At 37.9% G+C, this 24,215-nt stretch overlaps 3 protein-coding genes and 1 long non-coding RNA gene across 7 annotated transcripts; 2 read left to right on the forward strand and 2 right to left on the reverse strand.

Moving 5' to 3' along the window:
* Window positions 1-286: 286 nt before the first annotated feature.
* si:ch73-344o19.1 (uncharacterized) lies at window positions 287-7,207 on the reverse strand. Its single transcript, XM_056742840.1, has 5 exons — window positions 6,837-7,207; window positions 4,459-4,740; window positions 3,251-3,517; window positions 1,410-1,576; window positions 287-1,283 (listed from the first exon to the last, which is right to left on the reverse strand). Exons 1-5 carry the CDS (start codon window positions 6,901-6,903, stop codon window positions 1,239-1,241), a joined length of 828 nt encoding a protein of 275 aa, XP_056598818.1. The 5' UTR covers window positions 6,904-7,207; the 3' UTR covers window positions 287-1,238.
* Window positions 7,118-15,772, forward strand: ipo13a (importin 13a). Of its 2 annotated transcripts, XM_056742836.1 has the most exons (22): window positions 7,118-7,244; window positions 7,328-7,416; window positions 8,108-8,233; window positions 8,959-9,575; window positions 10,583-10,723; window positions 10,891-11,032; window positions 11,240-11,406; window positions 11,541-11,661; window positions 11,776-11,923; window positions 12,069-12,250; window positions 12,331-12,357; window positions 12,605-12,739; window positions 12,938-13,072; window positions 13,171-13,251; window positions 13,341-13,478; window positions 13,569-13,665; window positions 13,837-13,889; window positions 14,113-14,179; window positions 14,281-14,339; window positions 14,505-14,594; window positions 14,875-15,056; window positions 15,177-15,772. In XM_056742836.1, exons 2-22 carry the CDS (start codon window positions 7,369-7,371, stop codon window positions 15,271-15,273), a joined length of 2,853 nt encoding a protein of 950 aa, XP_056598814.1. In that variant the 5' UTR covers window positions 7,118-7,244; window positions 7,328-7,368; the 3' UTR covers window positions 15,274-15,772. The 2 variants fall into 2 exon arrangements, 1 of the variants encoding a protein (XP_056598814.1); XR_008906165.1 differs by lacking the exons at window positions 7,118-7,244; window positions 15,177-15,772 and having other exon boundaries at window positions 7,283-7,416; window positions 14,281-14,424; window positions 14,875-15,009.
* A 150-nt stretch (window positions 15,773-15,922) lies between these two features.
* Window positions 15,923-21,907, reverse strand: fzr1b (fizzy/cell division cycle 20 related 1b). Of its 3 annotated transcripts, none has more exons than XM_056742837.1 (15): window positions 21,685-21,907; window positions 20,962-21,110; window positions 20,464-20,565; window positions 20,294-20,357; window positions 19,998-20,143; window positions 19,568-19,644; window positions 19,320-19,425; window positions 18,718-18,795; window positions 18,557-18,622; window positions 18,146-18,248; window positions 17,840-18,021; window positions 17,509-17,742; window positions 17,326-17,430; window positions 16,851-16,943; window positions 15,923-16,388 (listed from the first exon to the last, which is right to left on the reverse strand). In XM_056742837.1, the coding sequence occupies exons 2-15, from the start codon at window positions 21,034-21,036 to the stop codon at window positions 16,347-16,349; spliced, it is 1,473 nt and encodes a 490-aa protein (XP_056598815.1). In that variant the 5' UTR covers window positions 21,037-21,110; window positions 21,685-21,907; the 3' UTR covers window positions 15,923-16,346. The 3 variants fall into 3 exon arrangements, with proteins under 3 accessions (XP_056598815.1, XP_056598817.1, XP_056598816.1); XM_056742839.1 differs by having other exon boundaries at window positions 19,998-20,125; window positions 21,685-21,906; XM_056742838.1 differs by lacking the exon at window positions 21,685-21,907 and adding an exon at window positions 21,374-21,503.
* A 20-nt stretch (window positions 21,908-21,927) lies between these two features.
* LOC130417336 (uncharacterized) lies at window positions 21,928-23,343 on the forward strand. The gene is made up of 3 exons (XR_008906166.1): window positions 21,928-22,016; window positions 22,580-22,726; window positions 23,059-23,343. It is a non-coding gene; the product is annotated as an uncharacterized LOC130417336 (long non-coding RNA).
* Window positions 23,344-24,215: the final 872 nt, after the last annotated feature.

The following is a 24,215-nucleotide window of genomic DNA, read 5'->3' on the forward strand; positions in this document are numbered from 1 at the left end:
TATTTTAGACATAAGTGTGTGATGCAATATTCACATTTTTCATCTCTAATGAGATACAATTAAGGGCGGGCATTATGTTAGTTTTATGCAATAAGGTTTAAGGTTTTATGCAATGAGTTGTTTTTTATTTCATTATTTTGGAAGAATATGTAAGAAAACAATAAAAACATTGTGTATTTTTAAATATAGACCTTTGTAAATAGTTTTGTATACTGTACCATAACTTTCACCCAATGAGGATTTTCACATTGTTGAACTTAAATCTGATATTAAATGAGGCCTCACAAAAAAGTCTTTCCTTTTTTATTACAAACATTTTACTAGAGATTTAACAAGTTAATCTCAACAACACAACAGTGCAATATATATTACCGTAAATTAGTTTTGGCACAAAGTACATTAGGCACTAGATTTACCACAAATACCAGAGTAAACATCAGTAATTATGCTAAAATTAATGTCGAGTTATTTGAACTACTTTAAACCTTTATAAGATCTAATAAACTTTATCAGTAATATCAAGACCACAATTCAGTTTGACCCCCACATTTTACTCATTCTGAACAATGTCAAACAATTTTAATAAATTGATTCTGTTTTGCACACTGCACTACAACATAGCTCTAAGACTGCAATAGTTCAAAGACATTTTTCTTGAATCCTGGCATCCTTGTGTAGATCTGTCTAAAAAATAAATGAATTCACCAAAGTTGTAAATGTCTATGCAATCAACCGTACTGTAGCTTCTGACAAATGTGAAGAAGAGAACTGTTGATTAATATTTCATGTTTTGATCACAACTTCCATAAATATCACATTTTTGGCAATTTCTGTAATTCCAAACCTTGTGATATTGCTGAGGGCTACCACTTCTGATTGGTTGGCAGGAAATTAAAGGACTATGCCTATTTTTGATTTAGGTTTATTATTAAGTTTTTTAATTTTCTATCACTATCAGCATATATTTACACCTTTATCAGTTTTCAGCATAATTCCTGTAAATATGTTCCATCCTGTTCTGTCTTTTTTTATATTATGATACCAAATTTTAGCATTAAGGCATTTTATGACTAGCATTATTTGCACAACACATACCACCTGAGAAGCATTAAACACGTCTGATCATAGATCAGTAGTGGATCATTTAAGAAAAACTGATTTACATTTACTGAATTACTCTACAGGGTGCCTGAGCGACCATACTATATAATAAATCAGTGTCCCTAAGTTCTCTCCTACTAATAGCTGTATCTTGACAATGGGGTGTCTTCAAGGAGATCATCCTGTTAAAGAGACAATGAGTTTAAGAATGTGATAGTTTTCAACACAATTTTCATTACTTTAATTTCAAATGGTATGCACAGGAATATGGTGATATCTTAGAGGTATAATTTAGTTCTGAGACTCACCATAGGAAGGTCTTGAAGCCGATGAAACTCTGGATGCTCATTCCTTTGGCGGAACCTGAGGAAAAGGATTGCTGACACCATAGCGGTGCAAATAATGAAAATGGAGACCAGAGCAGCGAGCAGGGGATCTAGCGGGGAGGCTGGACGATGTGGAACTTTGCCTGAATCTGAAACATTGGTGAGAGAAATTAAAAATACATTATCACTAGGAGGACCTAATACAACGGAAGGAACATCAAGTACTGAAGGTACACAATGCACCACAGATTCTACTAGATATTGGGAAAGAAATCAAATTATCTATTGTCACTGTGCTTACAAGACTGACTCTTGAACATAGGCTCCTTTTGTTATATAAGCCTCAAAATGGATCAAACATTAAAAACTTTTTTATACTGACATTTTGAAAATGGTTCTAGATAGCAGTCTTATTTTATGTTAGGAGTTGCAAATCCTAAAACAATGCAAATAAAGCATTACTGTAAACTGCCCTGAAGTTATTTCTTTTAGATGATCTGCTGTTATGTTAAAGCAACAGTTTTAAGAAAGCATGTTTAAATCGAATAACACTTTAAGGACCCAGTCTTTGGCTGTTTTAGAGGCTTTGATTATGTTTTTTGGGTGTTTAACAATGGATGTTCATGTTTGTAATTTTAAAAAAGAATTCACATATTTCAAGTCTATTGTTCATCGCTGTGCCACTTCTAACTAATCGACTGGAGCTTTTCCGGTCTATATAAAGTCCCTCCTTCCGAAACGCTCAGATTGGTAAAGATGACCAGGTCTTTCGTCTTTGGCTTCCTTTTCTCAGGCTGTTGTGATTGGTCAGTGCCCCACTCACGTGTATTCACAAACTTTGGCTTTTAGCAATAAACAGTAACAATAGTGTCAACTTCACTTTATCAGTTAAAACATGCGGATCAATCGAAGTTTAACGGAGGTCTATTGGTGCATGAACAAACGTCAATCTATGTAAAATATAGTTTTTTTCCTACTATGGCGAGGGGAATGACACCAGACCTAATGGCGTCAGACAGGTTATATTAATTAACACTAATAACAGAAGCGCTAGTTTTGATTTCTTATATTGGAACCGAGTTGGATAATAAAACAAGCAGATTGACTTGAAGACAGTTGCAAGCAGGACTTCATAGGATGTTTCATAGAAATGTTTAAGAGGTAAGCGCGCACACACACAATATCAGTTTATTACACAGAACAGCTTTCACAGCCGATGTTAAAGTCATGGAAGCTCTTATTTGACCGTTGGTTATCTTAGAATGTGTGTAGCTTAATTCATTATCACCTGTAGGACTGTGATGAAAGTGAAAGTAGTTTTGCGCGTAGCTCAGTCAAATGTTACGGTCTCTGATAACCGAACACTACTCCAGCTGCTTTCCCTCTTCTCTAAGGAAGACCCCGCCCCTTTTTGGTGTATTCCTGTTGGCGGAGGTTATTAAAAGCATTTGGAATAGTGACATCATGTACCCGGGAAGTAGAGGGCTGTAGTCCGATCCAGCCGTTCTCTGTAGTCCTTGAAAAGCGGATTATGTTAGAGACAATAACGCGCTTGGCACTGAACTTTTAGATTTGTCATTTTGCAGTTATTATTTATGCTCTAACAGCAACATAACACACTACCTAAAGGTTGAAAAATGGGAGCGCGGGGAACGTACTCTTCAAACATCCAATGCTGTACTGCATGATTGTAATGCGTTGGCCAACCATTTGTGTATGTGATTGGATACTACCTTGTATGTTTTATTTTTGTAGCATGTATCTAGTATCTTTCTATTCTTATTTCAGGAGCATCACATTCAACATGGCAGCAACTCTCATACCTTCATCCCCTACATCCAATTCAGAAGGTTCATCTTCCAGTGGAGCAGGGCCAGTGACCTTTGAACTCCCAGTCAGAGCAAACTGAGATGCTGGGTAAGAGGTTGTGACTGGTACAGCTGTTTGTGTCTTCTGCACCACACTACTGGTTAGAGAAAACATCTGACGTCCTTCACTTGAATTGATGGATGTTGCAGGAGCTGTGGTGACTAATGATTCTGAAAAAGTGCTCTCCACTTGAGAGAGTGATGAGCTGCTTGCAGAAGAAGCTGAATGGAAAAAATAGAAATAAGGGAATCAGTGTGAAGAAAAGTTATGCTTTCTTTAAGACTATATAATTATAGAATTAGCACTAATGCATCCTCTCCTTTTATCAGCCTTTCTTTCTCTTGATGAATTTACCATGCAATGAGGTGTGTGTAAAGAAAGCACCTTTGTTAAAATTTTGCTAGAAAAAATTATTATAGTATTATTAATTGTAAGAGCTCCGCATGAGGTATCAGTCAAGTTCATAACTCATAAGATGTTTTTAACAGGCAAATTAATGTGTGTGAGGGCAGAAAACTAACACAACAACCATATCTGCAACTGCCCTTAAAATAGACATGTTCCTAGAGTAATGACTTCATAGGAGAGGGATATTATTTACAAACACAGTCATGCTGCAAAATGTTACACCCACTAGCAGCTATTACTGTGGACAGACATTAGATAAAGTGGGTGGAATGTGGACCAGCACTTTCCTGGAGAGCCTCACATGTTCAGGGTTATTCAAGTGTATAAACGGTTTCATCGGACGCACATGCCTGGCACAAAGTTAACTTCTGGTCTATGTTTGGTTATAATATAGCAATATTTAATATAATTTATATGAATATTAATTTATATGAATATTTTATTGTATATTTATTGTATTAAATAATATTAAAACAACTCAACCTTAATAGTTATTGATCCTTTGCGGCGATCTACCAAGAGTTTAAACATTTGTTTGTTGTTGCCACCTTACAATCTTTTAATGAAAAAGCAATATACACACTGTAAAAATCATGTTCCGGACTCTTTATAAATCACCAGATATGCAGCTTTACTTTGCCAATGTTGTTTTTCTCAGGATGATGGATAATACATTTGTTTGCAATCCCTAGTTAGACTAATAAATGACAGATAGTCTTTGGAATCAGATTAGGTTTAATTATATTATTCTTGCCTGGTGCTGAGGCTGCCTCCATCATGAGGGTGGTGACATCTTCCAGCTCAGGTGTTTGTGATGCAGAGATGTTACCGTGCACTGCAGTCTCGCTGTTTGCTCGTGATGGAGGAGAAGCCGTAGGTGTGATCTCAGGTTTTGGAGAAGGAGACAGGGAGCTATTTTGATAGGCTAAAGATTGTGATTCCAAATAAACACTTTTTAAAGTCACATGATCAGTAGGAATGACTTCATTAAGAGCAGTGATGGAGCTCACATCTGGGGGAACGTTTGATGTTTGACCTTGGGGAGAAATAGAGAATATCTGCATTAAAACATTGCATGCAAGGGTGTTGAATTCAAAATTAATACAAAAATAATAATTAAACATCTTTTTTCGACAGCACCAGCATTTTTTTCGACAGCACCAAGTAATAAGAATCTTTTAAAAGGAAAAACGAAAAAATATGCTATAAAATATGTTTATTTGATTCTGGTGAGGCCACAGGAAGAATCCTGCATTCTCCGGCTGAATCTGACAGGATCTGTACAGTCGAGTAACGGTCACACAGTGAATCCACAGAACAAAGCACTTGTGACCTTTATGTGTCAGGGTGCAGAGAACAAAAAACAGATCAAAAGAAATTTTATCCCCAGCACATGCACAGGTCTTTGAGGAGACAAAAGAAAGGAAATGGGGAAACGATGAGCTTTAACCATAGACTGTATAAAACTGTCTTATCTCATTAATTAATGTACAGCCCTCTTCTTGCTCTTTAACAAGTACTTTAGGTTGAAGCAAAGCTTGAAAACAAGCTTGAAGAATTTCACTTCACAAATGAAACTTACACTTCCTCTATATGGAAATAATAAAAAAATGTCCAAGCAAAAAGTATTGATATTAACAAAAAAGTGCTAATATTTTTCAAAAGAAGCTGATATACTGACTACTACCTTTGACTTATTATTTGAGCAATGTGTTACCATTAACGTTACCATTTGTTTAATTATAACATTTTCTTTCAGATTTTGATAGATAGATAGATAGATAGATAGATAGATAGATAGATAGATAGATAGATAGATAGATAGATAGATAGATACAGGGGCGTCGCAACCGTGGGGGATGTGGGTGTTTTAACACCCACACTTTTCCCGGTGAAAGGGTTAAACACCCGCACTTTTTTTGCAGTTTTTCAGCAGTTTTTACAAAACGCCTTACAGCAGTCACTCCAGCGTTTCTCTGTCCGCTCTGTGTCTGCGCTCGATGCGGCTGCTTCCTCTCCTCTCCCCTCCCACTCAATCAGAACACCGGCTTTGAGTGTGACCGGATGATGATTGGCTGTTCTGCCTTAAGTCCCGCCTCTCTTGGTGTGTTAGATTTATCGGTTAGCTCGTGCTGAGGAGGCGGGAACGGTTATGGTTATTTACGTCTTCCTTTTCCAGCGACTTTGAATGAGTGTTTATGCTTTCAAAGTTTTTAAATAACCTTGATATGTGTTTGGGGAGATGTTCTGTTTATGTTTTGTTGATATGTCGAGTGTTTTCTGAATTATATTTAGTTTTTAGACTAATGCTAATTGGAAATTGGGATATTGTTCAGAAATAGCTAAATTGGGTTATTTATGTGGCATGCAATGTATAAAGTAACTGTGATGAAGAAGGCAGGGAATTGACGAGGAGGAGGGACAAATTGTCCTTGTTAAGCACTGTATTTATGGGTTTATTGATTTTGATATTTTGAACATTGCTTTTTTTGTTTAGCTGAATACTTTTGTGGATACTTACCTATTATGTTTGATTGTACCTGTTGAAGAACTATGAACGAAAAGTGTATATTATTTTAATGTTTAAAAACAGAAAATTGTTACATTATTTATACCACCAGAGAAAAAGCTTTGTGTGGGCGTTTTTTTATATCTCCCCTTTTTAAGGTGCAAGTAAGCAAACTTTAGCGGTCACAGTCCTGTCAGACCAATGTCACTATCAAGCTTTCCACTGTCTTCCCCCCTGTGATTATTAAAGTTTTTCTGATTCATTAGCAAGGTTGTGTATTTTCACAACAGAGTTTTGACTTATTTTCTGTGTGTTCCGAATGTGTTTTTATACTTTACTAGTATCACACATTTAAATGGGAAGCTTTTTATATCTTGTATGTTATACCTTTTGTACCTTTCTGTCATTACGTTCAACGTTTTCATTGTTTACAAACAAAACACATCCATCCCCCGCACTTTTGAAAAGCTTGCTACGCCCCTGGATAGATAGATAGATAGATAGATAGATAGATAGATAGATAGATAGATAGATAGATAGATAGATAGATAGATAGATAGATACCACAGTAAAATACAATACAGTACAGTATAACATCATGCGGATGAATAAGTAATGCTCACCTTTTATAACAGATAACCCATAAAGGAGCATCGCTGTCCATATTATAAAACCCCGTTCCGTCTTCATGGTAAATAAAGCGATCCTCAATGCGGGCGCGCACGGGTACGTATGCTCGCTCTCGTTTGATTCCCGGGACGATCTTTCCGTTACGTTAGATGACAGCGGACATCATCAGCGCTAAAAATATCTCGAAGGGTCCGGGGTGTGGTTATCTACTCGGAGACGTAGCAGTATTGTGAAATTACACGCTGTTTATTTAGAGAACATAATGCGTAAAAGTCGAATCGATTGTGAAAAATATAAGTGATCATATGTGAGTCGATTCAGTCTGTTATGATGTGACGTGTGCTATTCCGTCAGCGGTTGTTTAGTACTACCCACGTGTACAGCATTTTGCAGGACCGTCAGTAAGATCTGCCCCTTGCGCGCGCACAGAAATATGACACAACAAACACTCTCACATGTGATCAATGATTTCTGTCTGTTTCAGAGCACAGAAAGAAGGTAAGTCGGATCTTATGAGGATTGACTATGGAGTCAGTTGTTGCAGAGGAGTTTACTGTAGAAGCAGTCGAAAGGGTGAGTAATCGGACAATTGGCCAAACGCAACAATGTTGGTCAACTAGTGATGTTTTTTATTTGATGTTGGTTTTATATTGAAATCTATATAAACGTATACATCCTTATCCTAAACTTATATTTTTGGAAGATTTAGAAGAAATTGTTTACTTGAAATGTCAAGTCCACTGTTATATGGATAATAATTTATTTGTGTTTAAAACTATGCTTTAAGATGTGTTCCAGGTTTAGGACAATGTGTGATACCCCTATATATTTTTGGTCTTTATGGGCAGTATAGGGGCCTGATTTAAAACATCTGAGATTCAGTAGAAGTAAATTTCATCAGGTTGATTCTGGGCTTATGGTAAACAGTGTACAGTCTAACTCCACCTTCCCATAATTCCACTGACAAAGCCTCTGATTCTGAATTTTTAGGTGTAAGTCTTGGTCAGTTTGTGAAGTTAAGTACAATATAAAGCTGCTGGAAGTGATAAGTAACTTGATAACCTCAGTAAGCAGTCGTGTTCTAATAATAACTCAACAGAGTTTGGTTGCTGGGTTATTTTATGCCTCCCTCATTGTGTCCGGCTATTTTATCAATGCGTTCAGTGAAGACCCAAAAATGTTATGTATGCAGTTATTTTTTGTAAAGAATGAGACATGTTGCTGTTGAAATAAACTTTGGTTTCTCTTGATCTTTATAATTTAGGCTCTTCGGCAACTCTATTATGATCCTGATATGAGCCAGAAGAATGTAGCTCAGAAGTGGCTAACACAGGCCCAGGCATCATCACAGGCATGGCACTTCTGCTGGGCTTTACTCCAACCAGACAAGGTGACGAGCAGTTACAGTGTCCCATAAAGTCTTTGGGCACTTATGCAACATTAAAATGTTTGAAGGTTCCTGCAGTTTTTAAATCAAATTGCATTTACAGATAGCAGACTAGTGCCCTTTTTAGGCAAAACATATTTAGTATTTGGTCAGGTGTTTTGCATTAAAATAAATGTACAAAATATTAGGGAGGTAACGATTTCAAAATCTCACAGTACGATAATACATCAGAACAATAGTTATTGCGATATTTACAAAGACAAATGAAGACTTGGAAAAAGTGCCTTTAGTGTTTAATAGACAATTATTGAACATTGCATTGATGCACCTAATCATGTATTACCCTGTCCTCTCTTCTTCATCCTCTAATCATAACTGTTGCTTTGAGTTATGATGTATTGCATGAGATAGGTCAAATGACTTAAAACTCCCTACTATAAAATAAAAAAACTGCACCAGCTGCATTTTGACAGAGAATATTAAACAATATAATAGATATTACCTCCATGTTAAAGGCCCGAAAGACATATAATTTCATACAGTCATGTGATCACGATAATACTGAGACTATTTTGCTATTTGCTATTTAATATTGACAATATTATTACTTCCCTACAAACATAAAATGTTTTTTGAGAAGGCACCTTACCTACATCATTCAACTAGAAAGCTACTGAGGTAGGATAGTCACCATGAAAGATTATTATTTATTCTGATCCTCACATTAGGTTCCTGAGATACAGTTTTTTGGAGCCAGCACGTTGCATGTTAAGATCTCCAAACATTGGTCTGACCTTCCCTCTGGTCAGCTGGACACCCTCCGCTCTCAACTCATCGCACAGGTCATCCAGTTTGCTTCGGGACCCAAGATGGTGCTCACCAGACTCTGTGTTGCTTTGGCCTCTTTGGTCTTTCATATTTTACCAGAAGCTTGGCCAACTGCAGTCCGAGATCTTCTACGTGCTTTCCAAACAGGGGAGGGCGTGACAGAGGCTGACGATCAAACCCGATGCCTCGCTCTCCTAGAGATCCTTGTGGTTCTGCCCGAGGAGCTTCTAAGTAGCAGGATCCCAGGCTCTCGGCGTTCCCAGGTAAAAAGCGCCCTAGCTGTGGAGTGGTGCTCGGTCTGCCCCCTACTTCAGCAGCTACTGCAGAGGGCTGACGCACCTGGTCAGGTTAGAGAGCGCGTGCTGAGATGTGTGTCATCGTGGCTCACGCTGGATATCAGTTTAAAAGACAGCGAAGGGGTGTTGCAGAGTTGCTTTACCCTGCTGAAGGACTCTGAGCTGTTTGATACGGCTGTGGAGACCATTGTCAGCATCATCTCACAGCCTGATTGCCAGAGGTGAAATACACCACTGCTCATAAACACTGATGATTAGACAAATGTGTCAAAGCAATACACAACGATCATGTAAAGAGTTCAATTGCAAAACAGATAACTCCGTCTTTTTTTTTATCAGTTTTTTTATTGTGTTTTATTGTGTAAGTTGCTTACACAATAAAAAAAAGCTGTACTTTTGAGTTAGTCTTACTTAATCAGAACAACCCAATTGTAGTTTGATTGATATTAATTGGAATGCACAATAAAAAAACAAGATAAAAAAACAGTTATCTGTCTATGTCAATAACTGCTTCATGTATTACCTACATAAAAACGTCAATATTAACATATATAGCTGATGAGCTTGTTTGATACACAAAACTGGGTTCAGATTATGATTGTATCATGTATATAAAATGTAAACATGAAATAACTGATTCATTTCCAAAACAATTTCTAATTAAAGAATTAAAGGTTTATTTGAACTGAATAGATCTGAAACTGAGAAACAAATTGCATATTAACATAAAAATTAAATTGAGAAAGATAAATCCTTAAGCAGTAAAAGCAAAAAATTCAACATTGTTAAACTTTAAAACGTTAGATATGTCACATGTTGTCAAAGGCATACGACTTTATATCATAAAGATAAATATCCAAATTGTTTGTATCATGATATGTGCAACATTGATATATTACACCTCTATTAAGATAGTACGTTCCATGAGGAATAAACAAACGTGAAAATTGTGCAATAAGCTGTATATTTACAGATAGGTGAATATCTTTAAGCTCCTTTAAAATCTGTAAAAACCATACGTTAAAAACCAGGGTTGAAACAAATAAATAAACGTTTTTCATAGTAACTGAATAACATTATTAAACTTGTGCAAGTAAGTTTTTATTTGAGGTTTCACATTACTAATGTATTATATTGATCGTTACGATTAATTATGAGATACATTCTGATACATTTTGAGTCCTTTCTTTACTCATGCCGGTGCACTGAGGTTTGTGTTCATGTGAAGGTTTGCAGATAGTCTGTTGAAGATTGTGCCCCAGGTGCTCGGGCTTCAGGAACAGCAGAAGAAAGCTGTGCAGGATGGAGACATGGAGACCTTACATGGAATCTGTCGCATTGCTGTCGCTTTAGGAGAAACTCATTGCAGGTTAGACACAATGACTCATTAACCTCATTATTCTCTCATTAATAACAGCCTTTCTTGACACACAGTAAGCCAGGCTCAATGAGCAGGCACATTTTTCATTCGACTGCCTCAGGGCCTTAAATATTTGACAAAACTATTTTCATCTTCCCTTTTCCTCGATTTCCCAGGACTCTTCTGGAGCAGGTGGATCACTGGCAGTGCTTTCAGGCTCTGGTTAACATGATTCTCTCCTGTACTGGGATACCAGGACACTATCCTGTGGATGAGACTTCCAGCTCTCTCACGCTCACGTTCTGGTACACCCTGCAGGTGAGAAAGATCCCAACAGTGTTTTTTTACTGAAAGTGACTTACATTCATCTCCAATTTCTGAGCTTGATGTCTTAAGCGCAGTGCTTTACCCATTGTGTACGAGGAACATTTGCTTTGATTTACTGGTTCTATGAGGACATTTTTGAAAGTTGACGTGTGCTGTATTGTATCTGTTGGTGACATGTTTGCTTTCTTTGTGTTTCAGGATGATATTACATCATTAGATGCTGAAAGGCAGACGCTCTATCTGCAGATCTACAGACCTGTGTACTTCCAGCTGGTGGATGTTCTTCTCCAGAAAGCTTGTTTTCCTACTGATGAGGAATACATGACATGGTCTGCAGATGACAAGGAGCAGTTCAGAACCTACAGGTTTTATTTATTTTCTGAAGTGCAAAATTGACATCATGTGGGTGTTGTCAGAGCCTTCTTAAGTTGTTGTGTTCTCACTTAAAATCATTCATCAAATCATGTTTAAAATCAAATCATGTTTGACCGGATTTTAGGGTGGACATCTCAGATACTCTGATGTGTGTATATGAGCTTCTGGGCCCTGAGCTTCTCAGAAACCTGTATGATAAGCTAGGCGCTCTTTTGACGGATACAGCACACCCCTCCTCATGGCAGGTCAGTCCTAATGTTACTCTACATATAAACAGAATGTATATTTTATATATTATATTATATACAAGTATATATTGAATAATATGTGTATGGCATGTCTCTCTCGCTCTCTTGGAGGATATAGAGGCACTGTTGTTTGGCTTTCAATCCATTTCTGAGACAGTAGATGTCAGTTACTCAGACGTCATTCCAGGACTGATCGGACTGATTCCGCTGATCACAGCCAACAGTATTCAGCTGGCCGAGACCATCATGTACACCATTGGTACACTTATTATTCCTTTTAAGATGTTTTAATGCTAACCCATCCTTGGGGACAGAAAACGTCTGCTCTTTATAGAATCGCATGCATTTCCCAAAATAAGTCTTTGTGGTGGTTCATTGGTTCTGTTGTTGTTTATGTGTTCTAGGTTCTTTGGCTGAATGGTTGTCTGATCATTCGCTCATGTTGGCGAGCGTTCTGCCTGTGGTTTTACACGCTCTCCCCAATCCTGAGCTGTCGGTGGCTTGTGTCTCAGCTCTGAAGAGAATCTGCAGAGAATGTCGACATGACCTTTATCCTCACGCTGATGACATCATGAGTGTCTCACTGGTATTTAAAGACATTTAATAGTAAAGCAGTATAACCACTGCCTGTAAATAATGTCTCTCACTATTGTGTTCTTATTGCAGGAAGTCCTTGTCAAAGACATCCATAAAGTAAGATCAAGCTGTGTCTGTGTTATTAGGTTCGGTAACATTTACTCACATTTATTGTTATTTTATTAAAAAAAAATTGAAATCATCCATGTATATTGTGTATGTGTAATAATGTGTACATGTAATACATATAATATTAATGCTTTAAAATGAACAGCATACTGTATGATATCAAACCTTAGGCAAAATGAGAATTCTGTTTGTTTTAGCAGTTTATAATAAGTAAAGTAAAAATGTTTTTTTTAAGAGTACACAGTGTATGTGGCTGATGCAGGCGTTGGGTTTTCTGCTGTCATCCCTGCCGAGTGAAGACATTCCAGGGAAGCTGCTTTCTCTGGTCACCCCACAAATCCAACAGCTTGAGAAACTGGCCGATGAGACGGTGAGGAGGCGCTTTTGAACCAACCATTACATCAGTACTTTTTGCGCTTCACTAAATAAAAGTCAAACAAGTTTATAATTTCAAGAAATACAAAGAGTAAACTGTTTCCTAACAACAGCGCCTGACAGTGACACTATGTAAGTTGAGGTGCAAAAATTGTATCTTTCTAATGGTTTTCTTTGTCTCTTTCTGATTCAGCCCAGCTCTACTAATACACTTGCTATTGTCCAGATCCTTGGCCTCCTGTCCAGTCTCTTCTCCACATTGGATTTAAATAAGCATAGTGGAAGACTGGATGTCATGAGAACGAGCCAAATACAGCCATGTAACCCGGTACTCTGTTCAAATAGTTCAAATAAACCACTGCTCAAAATGTATACATGCAACAGATTTTTAGAGTGTATTTTAATAGATGTTTTGGGATCGCTCAGGTGGTGGTTATCCTGCAGCAAATTTTTCCTTTGATCCATACCATTGTCAACAAGTGGCTCAATGCACCAGAGGTGGTGAAGGTCAGCGTTTGTGTCGACTGTATACATATACTGTATATGTGTGCATATATGGATGTATAAGAGATTTGTTCTCTGTTACTTACACTTAGGCAGTGTGTGCAGTTTTCGAAAAATCACTGAAGACCCTCATGCATGACTTTTCGCCCCTGGTGACACAACTCTGTGAGCTTATCGGTCAGATATACAATGCCAACCCACAATCCTCTGTTTTAGACGTCACACAACAGGTACAATGAAATGATTATATTGTGCTCAAACCCAAAGATAATTTTGTAATCTAATCCTATTAACTATTGTACATCTAATTTTCCCTCTAGTTAGTTGACGTATTTAGCTGCGAGAAAGATCTATTTTCTCCAATCACTCATCTGCTGGAGCTTATCACCAATATTACCATGTCGATTTTTCAGATTGGTAAGAAAATAGAATGATTCCCACATTTTACCAACATATGTGTCTTTTATATTTAAGATGTCCAGTCATAGGATTGAAGACAATATACTAAATCATTTTCAGACACTATTTTCTATTATAATTCATTTATATTTATGTACGAGTTTGTATTGTTAACAAATGTTGTCACAGGCTCTAGAGATCATCCAGATGTGGTGGAGTCATTTATGCAGCTTCACGCTCAGGTCTGGATATTTTTAGCTGAGATTTGTCACAACAAATATTTCTCTTTTTGCATCACCTTACACCAGTCTGCATATATTTACATGCATTTACATAAATTTGGTAACTGTTACAATAAGCACACTGTAGATTCATATAATATGCCAAAAACCCCCAACATTATTAAAATTGACCCTTCCCCTTTTTAACCTTCTGGGTTTTAATGTTTTTCTGATGTCTTTTCAGGTTTTGCGAAGAAAGCCTGACGTTTATGTTACAGAAAGACTTGATATTAAAGCCGTTTTCTACTGTGGTAAGCATAACATCAGCAACATCCTAAAAAATCTACATAGTCCATTGATTTAGTCTCTCAAAGTTATCCTCAGTCTCTTAAAACACCTTTTCACTTCGTAGGAATCTTGTCATTCAAATTCCCTGAGACTCCAACACTGAAGGCAACCTGTCTGCTTTTTGTAAGTCCGGCAACATGTTACTATTTAAAGATGGACGTAATCTCTGTATTAAACCTTCGAGACTGTATCTTTCACTACAGTGAAGGTAATAGAAGATCAATTATGGAAACTAGGTCTTAATTCTTGACTAAACATATAATCTTATTAATATCCTGATGTTTTCAGTCGGAGTTGGTCTCTCACTGTGAGGATATCCCGGCAGTGAGAGAGGTGCTACAAGAGGATGGGAAGCTGCTGCTTCAGACCTTACTGGAGGTCAGATCCCATCAAACTGTTAATTTCTTTTTAATAGCTTTTTGGGGTATTTATTGATACCTGTTAAATATACAAACAGGAAATAACAGCAATTCAGTCTGACATCGTATATTTCACGTAATTTAAAAAAATTGTTCTGCTGTCAAATATGGTTGGAACAGTACATGCAAATTGGACAAACTTGCATCTAGCATGTACAGTTTTGTGGTAACGTTTGCTTACATGTATTTATAATACTGTATAGATATTACCTACCCAAAGGTTTGATTCTCATATGCAGTGTATTGGAAGTCAATCTCCACAGAGTCTAACCGAGGACTTTGCAGAGGTCTTATTCTCAGTGAGCTGTAACTGTCCCAGTGTTCTCTCGCTGTGGCTCAGAGAAGTTCTTCTCCCTCCTGGCTTCCCAAGCTCACATCTCACCTCCGAGCACAAGGAGCAATTCTGCCAGCAGATCCTCAGGTACAACCGTTAAATTACAGCAGTTCTGGTGTAGCAAATTTGGCATATGAAATATTTCATAATAGCTGTTGCACATTCTGAACGCTTTGCATCCGTTTCTATATTCATCTGTCCACACAGGGAACAAGTGAACAAGAGACGATTGAAGGACATTGTGAAGGAGTTTGCTCTGTTAATTCGGGGTCTACAGGGCACTGAGTATGCAGAGAGTTATTGAACCTAAAAGTCGGTTTTCAGTTCAACGGGGGTTTAAAAGGATACAAGAATTACCTTTCTAAATAAAATTGTACTATTATGTAGTATTCAGCCATACTGACGACACATTGTGAATGATTGAAATAACTGGGTTGGACTTGATTGGAAAAATAAATGATTGGATAATATGTTCATCTGCCAGCAAATGTATATGGTAAGCCAGTGCCTTACCAGGCACAAACTTACTCTTGATCCCAAAATGCTTTCAACCAAACCTTCTGATCTGGAATAAGATGCTACTGGCAATTTTTATTTTTGAACAAATCTCTTAAAGGTCTATGCTAAACGTTATCAATAATTAATATACATTACCTATACATAACTGAAAATTCTCTCATTGTTTACTCACCCTCTTGTCATTTCAAATCTTATTGGCTTTCTTTCTACCGCAGAACAAAAAACAAGATATTTTAAATAAAGTTGGTAACTGAACAGCACTGGACCCCCTTCACTTCTATTGCATGGACGCAAAACCAATGCAAGTGAATGGGGTCCAGTTAAAAACATTTTTCTCAATATCTTCATTTGTGTTCTGCGGAGGAAAGAAGTATCACTTTAAATCTCATGTTCTCTCATATTATCAAGATACACACATAAAACATGACAAAAACTATTGTTTAAGTGCATTTATTTCTCACAGATTTCACGATCTGTTTAGACACATATATAAAATATTGAAATTCTCATAACAAGCCATTTCTGTATAACCTCATGATTATTGACATGATATGACAATATAGCTCAAATAGGTTAATTTCTCTATTAATACTTCTACTTATACAATAGCACATCTGTTTGGACATCCACAATGTACAGTAATAAGAAGTGACCAGACTGTAACATAAACAATGAGCCCTAATTCATTGGGTATATAGCTTTAGTGAAAGACTGGGCATAGTAAAAAAAGTGAGAGTTGGAGTGATGCCGGGGTTTGTCTTCCTCTGCTGGAGGGTCTAGAATTGACGCACAGACACAGAGCGAGTTCAAGGCTTTCTTTTCTTTCACGTGATTGGATGGTTTCCTTCCAGCTGTTATTTACCGTATCCTGGTGAAGAGGTTCAACACTGATTTGGATTCCTAAAGACGGAAAGCAGTGTGTGAACACGATGTAAAATGTTTTTCATGTTTTTAATTGCAATATAAACTGAATTCAAATATTTTTGGACATTTAAAAGATCAACAAATATTTTAAAAGGTGCCATCTGTAACCTAAAGACTGTCACAGCATTTACAAATCAAATAATAAAGTTGTACATGCCTTCTTTCTTAGGTGTTTTTGTAATTACATTTAACCAAACGGGAGCTAAAAGGAGCTAAATTTTTAATGGATGTCAGTTGGCCTCAAATTTGTAGAGTAACCACAGGTTCATCACATTAACTATATTCCTTTTGAACACTATATTTTATACATACTGAAGACAAAAAATATTTGGATGTCTCTGTAATATAATCACATGGAGACCTATGGGACAAATCTTCTAAAAGAAATGCACCACTGTCTAAACACAAAACCCTTGAGATGTTATTAGATAGTGGAACCTTGGTGCAGCGTGTTTTGCTGAAGACGTTCCAGAACCTCAGCGTCTCATCCCCTGCTCCTGTTACGATAGCCTCACCATCTGGAGACACCGCCTGTAGAGAACCAGACACACTTTGTGCATGTAACAGCTGGTTTAGGTGAATCACCAACACAGAAAACAACTTGCGAAAAACTGCAATATAAAACATGGGTTTGACACGACCTTTACATTTACATTTTACATTTAGTCATTTGGCAGACGCTTTTATCCAAAGCGACTTACAGTGCACTTATTACAGGGTTTTGATTTACCAGTTCAGTGGATTAACCCACTAGACCACCATCTCACATAGTGACCTTTAAGGACACTAGACAATTTTCACTAATCTAAACTATTCTTTGTGTATTCACTTCATGTTGATTGGATATTTAAAAACAAGCATTAGATTCAAATCAACAGCACCTGTTTTAAAAAACACTCAGCCGCCTGCTTACCAAGTACAGCACTCTGTACGAATGTCCTGTGAGCTTGGTCACCTGTGTGAGTGATGGGTATTTCCACACCAGGATCTGATTCTGGGAGTAGCCATGTGTGCTGACCTAAGGGAGGTGAAACACTATGTGAGAAAGTCAGCACTGGAAAGAGATGTGATGGACTGAGTGTGTGTGGATGCTCACCAGTTCGTTGGCATGTTTGGACCAGGCGAGGTTGCAGACCTGCGAGCCGGTATCTATACTCTGTAATGCCTGGCCGGTTAGAGTGTTCCAGAAGCGAAGGCAGCGGTCAGCCGTTCCTCCTCCGGAGGCCAGCAAGCCGTGCTGGTGAGGAGACCAAGCGATGGCCTTTACTGCCGCCAGGTGATCGCTGTACTGCTGGACGGGCAGCAAACTGGAACTGTTCCACACCAGTAACTGCAAAGCAGAAGCGGGAAATATATTACAATTGGTTTTATTATGTTCATACGTTTCTTTAGCTTTACTGCAAATAAAGCTCACACAATACCCCCACCTTGTTATCGTTTCCTCCAGAAGCAAGGTGCTGATGGTCAGGAGACCACTTCAGGCCACACACTTCCTGCCTGTGACCTTGAAGGCGTCTCTCCACAGGGGGCGGTGTCCTTACATCCCTCTGCAGAATCACTCTGTCCCGGCTACCTGACGACAGCTGCTCCCCGTTCCAGGCAAGAGCCCCTGGAGAGAAGAAAAGATTGGGAGGCAGGAAGCGTGACTCTTATTGATGTTACCAAATCACATAATAACAAATTGCAGTTTTGTATTATGAAAAGAGCAAATACAAGTGCTGTGTGACACAGACCTACGCGTGCTGAATGTCCCTCGAGACTGATCAACTTTCTTCCTCCGGCTGCATCCCAAATTTGTACGAATCCCTTATGGGTCCCTACAGCCACCAAACTTCCCTAAGAGAAAAGGTTGATTTTGTGTCCAAAGGGGTCTTTTGGAGCCCACCTCCAGGTCTCCTTATATCTACACTTGACTTTAGTTCTTTGTTTAATGTATGTTTTTGATGGTCCAATGAGCAAAAAATGAAAAGCAATAGCGTATTCATGTAGAGGTTTATTCGAAAATGTATACATACACAGGTATGACAGTAATGATTGGGGTGGTGTGTAGGCAAAAAATGATCAGAACAAGTTCAAACGTAACATTCATATTTGAGAGAGAACTCCCTGTAGAATTAAGCTAATAAGGCTGAATTCATACTGACCCTTTCATTCCAACACACCGATGTCACAGAGTCTCCGTCCACAGATAAGTCACACAACCTTGTCACCTGTGCAGGGGAAAAGAGAAGTGAAAAGAGCATTACTGACACCCTAAACAATCAATTCAGATTTCAGCGTTCTGCATTTATAGATGCTGTTATACCTGACTGGTGCAGGCACTCCACAGGTAAACACAAGCCCCCAAACCAACACTCAAGAGATTTCCAGCTGACCAGTCCACCTGAACACATCGAACAAGAATAATAGCAAACAAAATAACTTTTATATAAGAGAAATTCAAAACAGCCCTAAATAGTGTTTCCATAGACCACTTTGGAAGCACTGGTCCAGCAGCACTTCCGGTTAAAACAATTTGTTTTGTTTTGTTTTCTTAAATCTATAGTACATTTTTTAACATTTTGATTCTGTGATTAATATTCTGTTGGCTGTATTCTGGTCAAACATTTGTGCAGTGTTAAAATACGTATATAAGTATAGTATAGCTATGCCTTATCCTTTCAAATCTAATAAACTTATTTATCCTGAAAAGTATACTATTCTTCTTTAAAATAAATGCTATTTTGCTCATTGCTATAAGCATTGCAATGATATCAATACATTTGTAATTGGGGATTTAGTTCCCAAATATAATTTTGACCCAATATGTTTGTACATTCATCAGCAGTAATATACACTATAAATGAAGGGACCTTTAGTAAGAATAAGTCTGTAAAACACAAAGAGCACTATGAATAGAGTGTGTACCAGATTGAGGTAGAAGTCATCCTGCAACTCTGGTGCATCAAGAACCTTAAATGGGATCTTTGAAATCTTGCGTGCCGGCTTTCGAGGTGAACGTAATAGTTTGTGACTGCAGACATAAACCAAATACACTTAAAAGTGAAATAATTATGAATTTAGTAAGACCGCTTTGTATTTTTTTGTGATATAAAATGCAGACAAAAACTGTATTGTCCTCAGTTCGATCAGAATCAAGAGTGCAGAACCAATACCTTTTATTACTGAGAGGTGAGAGGGAGTATGGGGAGATCTCATTGTCAAAAGGCACTCTCTTTGTGTGGATGGTGTACTGAAATTAAGAGAGACAGATGTTATTCATATAGCATCCATATCATTTACAATAAAATCCAACTTTATACCTTTAGAAAACTCATACTTCAATAAACAATAATTGTTGTAACATGTCTTCCCTCTATGTTAAAAATAATGTAGGTTAAGCATTCTTCCTGAAATGAGTGTTTCAGAAAGCTAGATGGCACTACTGCATTACTTTCAGTGAACATAAAAGTGTTTTCTAATGTGCTTTAGTGTTCATTTGTATCGCTGCCATTGCCTTTATTGAATGTATTTAATACATTAGTAGTTGAAGCATGGCTAACAGTACAGTCTGTTCACTATAGTTGCTGTGTTCATTGGGCTCACCCTGAAGAGGCTGTGTGTGTCTTGTGTGAGTATGGTGTGTCGACGGTCATCTGTGTGAGGGTCATGCACAGTTTCAATTCCTGCTCCCAACAGCTCATTCCTCAACAGTGCAGCATACGCCACAGCATCTGTGAAAGGTAATATGTCTTTGCATACTCCGATTTATAAGCATTTTAAATAAATGTGCCTGGAAATACATCTAGTACGTTGCTTGCTGTTATCCTTTGTATATTATCCTTGCAAACAGCTACAGCTAATGAGTTTCATTGTGAACAGTAAGAAGATCTAAACCTCACCTTTCCCCGTGTCTGTACCGGCATCCTTTGACCGCTGATTCTGATTGGGTGACCAACAGTTCTCCTTCAAATAAACGAACAATTAATGAATCTGAACAAATCTGAGTTTACAGTGCTGCAATGAGATTGATGTACTTGTCTATAAGCAATCCAGATGAATGGCGCCTTACATTGGCATAGTGGAAGTTTATGCTCCAGTTGCTCCCGGCACGGGTGGGGATGAATCTGTCTCCCGATTTGACAGTAACGGGACTGCATGATGCATACCCTGACTGCATGAAAAACAACACAGACATTGTGTAAGGAAATAATAGTTTTTACATGATATTACGTGACTCAAGACACTAGCTTATTTAACCATCCCAGAAATCACAGATGGTTAATCACCGTTCATTGCTTAGTTCTATCATTTATGTACCATCTTGTTATTCAAATCCCGTATACGACAATATTTAGAGAATGTTCCCAGTGGATTTGTCAAGGCAATAATACTCAATGTTGCTTTTTACCAACGTTCTTTAAAATATCTTCTTTAGTGACTTGCAGAAGAAAGCCATGCCTTGGAATGATGGTGAGTAAATATGAACTATATCTTTAATGGAAAACTTTGATAGTGATTGATGTCACAATCAATCACAGTCACAGCATACACACCCGATCTTTCATACCTTGGACAGATGGCCCTCTGGCACATTCTGGTGGTTAATTTGCCTCAACAGGCGTCTTTCATAGTCCTGGTCCATATCCACACTATAACCTACAGTAAGGCTCTCTCTCCCTCAGTCTGCGGACGGGGGTCCTCCCACGTCTCCCATCCCTATAGTAAAAATATGAATATATGAGTCAATAGTCCCAATGCATCACTTATTACATGTTCATCTGCTTTAGTGACAGCTGTCAACGTCAATCTGTCATCAATAAATAGGAACAGAAAACAGCTATAACAATACTGTCATACAGCCACATACATTTAAGAAGCTCAAGTGACACTATTTGTCACCTATGCAGCCTTTAAATATGACATGAATGTATTTTTATAAGCAGCTAAGATGTAACTGGATATTATTATTATTATCAAACCTGATTTGGTAAACTAAAAACAGCCATAAAACACAAATAGCGGTATAAAAAACGCGTTGTTGTAGTAATTCGTGTCAAAGAGGTTATTGATAACGAAAACCGAGAGCTTTCCTAACAGCAGGAGGGTTGTAAACACACATATGTGATCAGTTGCCATGGCAGCTCGCTAGCAGCAGCAGCACTGAGCTAACGGCGGCTCTGCATCCAAGTTAACAAGATTAATTACAAACGTTACGACCGTCTTTACCTGAATCTAAAAAAGGACAATAAAGCTTCGAAACTCCTTTTAATAAAATAGAAGTAAATCTTACCTCATTCAGGTGCTCAAGAGACACACATTATACAAACATGTATGTTCAGCTATGTGCGCAGTGATCTTCTAAACATCTAGATCGTGTCCTCACGACGTCGCAACACGCTATTAAGGCTGTTTTGGCACTACGTTGTCAATTTGCGGTGTTCAGAGCGTATGATACGATAATTGATCAGAGGGCATCAATGTTTATGTTCATGTCAAGATGGCGAAGGCATCAGCTGTAAAGGGACCGAGTGTAATTCCGTTCACTACCACAAGAGGCGCACTGCTGCGCTCTAATCTCTATTGGAGCGATGACTTTTGACCAAATTATAATTTCGTTTATAAGTATGTTTGTTGTTTCTTTACTTTTTATTCATTAAACTGTTATTGGTTTTTAATAGAATAGATAGGAAGCATGCTCCGGACTAAAAAAATTAAAACAGATTGTAACGGTGTAAGGTTGACAAGCCACAAGAGCCAGAATCCATCAAGAGTGCAAGTATTCCTCACCATTTCTATGACAAATCATTTGGCGATGGCCAAGCATTGTGAGATTAAACTGTGGATGGAGGTTACCTGTTGCTCTTACTGGCCTGTTTTTACATGAATTTCTCCCTCAATAGGAGGTGTAGCACATTGACATCTGCTGGTGGTCATGTGCCAATAGTAACTTCCTAAATGTTGACAAATATCGTCATAATACTTTCTGAAGATAAAATATATATTGAATGCGTTCAAAGCCAGCAGTGTAAGTCAGACCTAGCTCTGAAAAGTCAGGCACATTCATCTAGAAGCTTCAATTGATGTCATTATGAGTTTGATTAAATTAGATCTGTGCTCTGTATGATTAGTGTCTTGCTGAGACAACCACACAGCTCTCCATATGAGGGATATGTTGATGTGTCCAGGCCTGTTCACGTAGCTGTCCAACTGTGAAAAGCAGGCAGCATATGGATGAGCGATGTGTCATGGAGTTTCTCATCGCAGCAGGCACTGACAGCAGGGCCTCTTCACAACGAGCAGCAACAAAGCCAGCTACTGTACAACAGTCCCTGGTGAGCCTACTAGCTGTTTTGTAATTTTACGTGAAATTCATTCTTTTTCACAAGAGATCTCAAATATTTCCAAATACAAAAGAAGATATTTTGAAGAATATTGGCAACCGAACGACGGCTGACCCATTCACTTCTATTGTGTGACCCAAAAACCAATGCAAGTGAATGGTACTGCCGTTGTTTGGCTACCAACTTTCTTCATAAAATCTTCTTCTGTGTTCTGCAGAAGAAAGAAAGTCACACAGGTTTGAAATGACAAGAGTGTGAGTAAATGATGACAGAATTTTTATTTTCAAACTATTGCTTTAAGATGTGGTCTGTTTTGTGTCTAGGGGTTGCAGTGAAGCACAGTTGTATGTCTTCTTTACACTGGATTGTAACAGGTCAAAGGTCTTATTTCACATTCCATTAAATGTTATACATTCCATGCGCTGGAAAAAAAGATGAGGAAATGGAGCATACAAGCGGAGCACCAGAAATGGGCAAAAAACATTTTGGTTCATGTATATTATGTTTATTGTATATGTATGAATAACAATAAGCTTAGTGTGAAAACACAACAATATTTTTTGCTTTATTCAATGTAAAATTATTTCGGTTTGTTGAGTATGTATCAGTTGCATTTTAGAGGATCAGAGTATGATACACTTTGCTATTAAAAATATTTATTATCTATATCCTGTAGTCTTTATTATCTATATCCTGTTCTCATCTACACCAATTCTAAACATTTCATATTGACTCATATTGACTCATGTTGTAGGCGTATGTTTGAACATGCAATTCTGCTAAAACATATTTTTTATGATTTAACATATACTGAACCCGCACAAAACTGGGGTACAGATGTTATTTGTTGTGCGTTTTCACAAAAACCTGTAAAGGTAACTGAGAGCAATATAGAGAGTGACTGCTAATGAGGGATAGACTGATTATGCAGTGCTTGTCAGTTGAAAGTGGTTATTTTTAAAGCATGTGTTTGAGGCATTGCTTGATCTGAAGCCCACAGCTTTGTTTTTTATATGATCCCTTTGTGTCTGGCCCCCTCTTATCAGACCCTTCATTTGGTGCCCATGGTAACTAGGATGAGAGACTGAGCCCTGAAAGAGAGGGGGGGGCAGCCAGAGTGTGGAAAGGAAGGTAAGATGAAGTGTGCAAATGACTGTCACATTTCCTGCGGTTACCAACCGTGGTGTCCAAAGGTTTATGTTTAGGGTAAACCTAGCCTGGGAACTCCTGAACAGGGAAACAAGACAGGGAGGAGGAAATGACTTTGAAATATAAGTAAACATTGCTGCAAGAGTTAAGCAACTCCCCAAGAATGTAAAAGCATCTAACACAAGGAAGCTGGGTAAATTCCAATGATAAGGTGGAGTTCAGTAACATGAAATTTAAAATGACCATCAATGGAGATACAAGCTTCTTGCCCACATAATTTTGTATTGAAAACTGTGACCCCACTTGGGGAAGATTCTTAAAAAGATCAATC

Source organism: Triplophysa dalaica, chromosome 3 (genome assembly GCF_015846415.1).
Source record: "Triplophysa dalaica isolate WHDGS20190420 chromosome 3, ASM1584641v1, whole genome shotgun sequence".
Taxonomy (NCBI): domain Eukaryota; kingdom Metazoa; phylum Chordata; class Actinopteri; order Cypriniformes; family Nemacheilidae; genus Triplophysa; species Triplophysa dalaica.

Bases quoted from the DNA above. Each gene is read 5' to 3' on its own strand.
- si:ch73-344o19.1 (XM_056742840.1), bottom strand. From the start codon at position 6,903: ATGAAGACGGAACGGGGTTTTATAATATGGACAGCGATGCTCCTTTAT. The intron at 3,518-4,458 runs GCAAGAATAATA...TTTTCCATTCAG, and splicing joins GGAGGCAGCCTCAGCACCAG to CTTCTTCTGCAAGCAGCTCA. The intron at 1,284-1,409 runs GTGAGTCTCAGA...TCTCTTTAACAG, and splicing joins GGCTTCAAGACCTTCCTATG to GATGATCTCCTTGAAGACAC.
- fzr1b (XM_056742837.1), bottom strand. From the start codon at position 21,036: ATGGACCAGGACTATGAAAGACGCCTGTTGAGGCAAATTAACCACCAG. The intron at 19,426-19,567 runs GTATTGGTTCTG...TTATGTCTGCAG, and splicing joins TCACCTCTCAGTAATAAAAG to TCACAAACTATTACGTTCAC. The intron at 16,389-16,850 runs GTTCCACTATCT...TTCCGTCTTTAG, and splicing joins GCAAAACACGCTGCACCAAG to GAATCCAAATCAGTGTTGAA.
- ipo13a (XM_056742836.1), top strand. From the start codon at position 7,369: ATGGAGTCAGTTGTTGCAGAGGAGTTTACTGTAGAAGCAGTCGAAAGG. The intron at 13,890-14,112 runs GTCTGGATATTT...ATGTCTTTTCAG, and splicing joins TTATGCAGCTTCACGCTCAG to GTTTTGCGAAGAAAGCCTGA. The intron at 14,340-14,504 runs GTAAGTCCGGCA...TGATGTTTTCAG, and splicing joins AGGCAACCTGTCTGCTTTTT to TCGGAGTTGGTCTCTCACTG.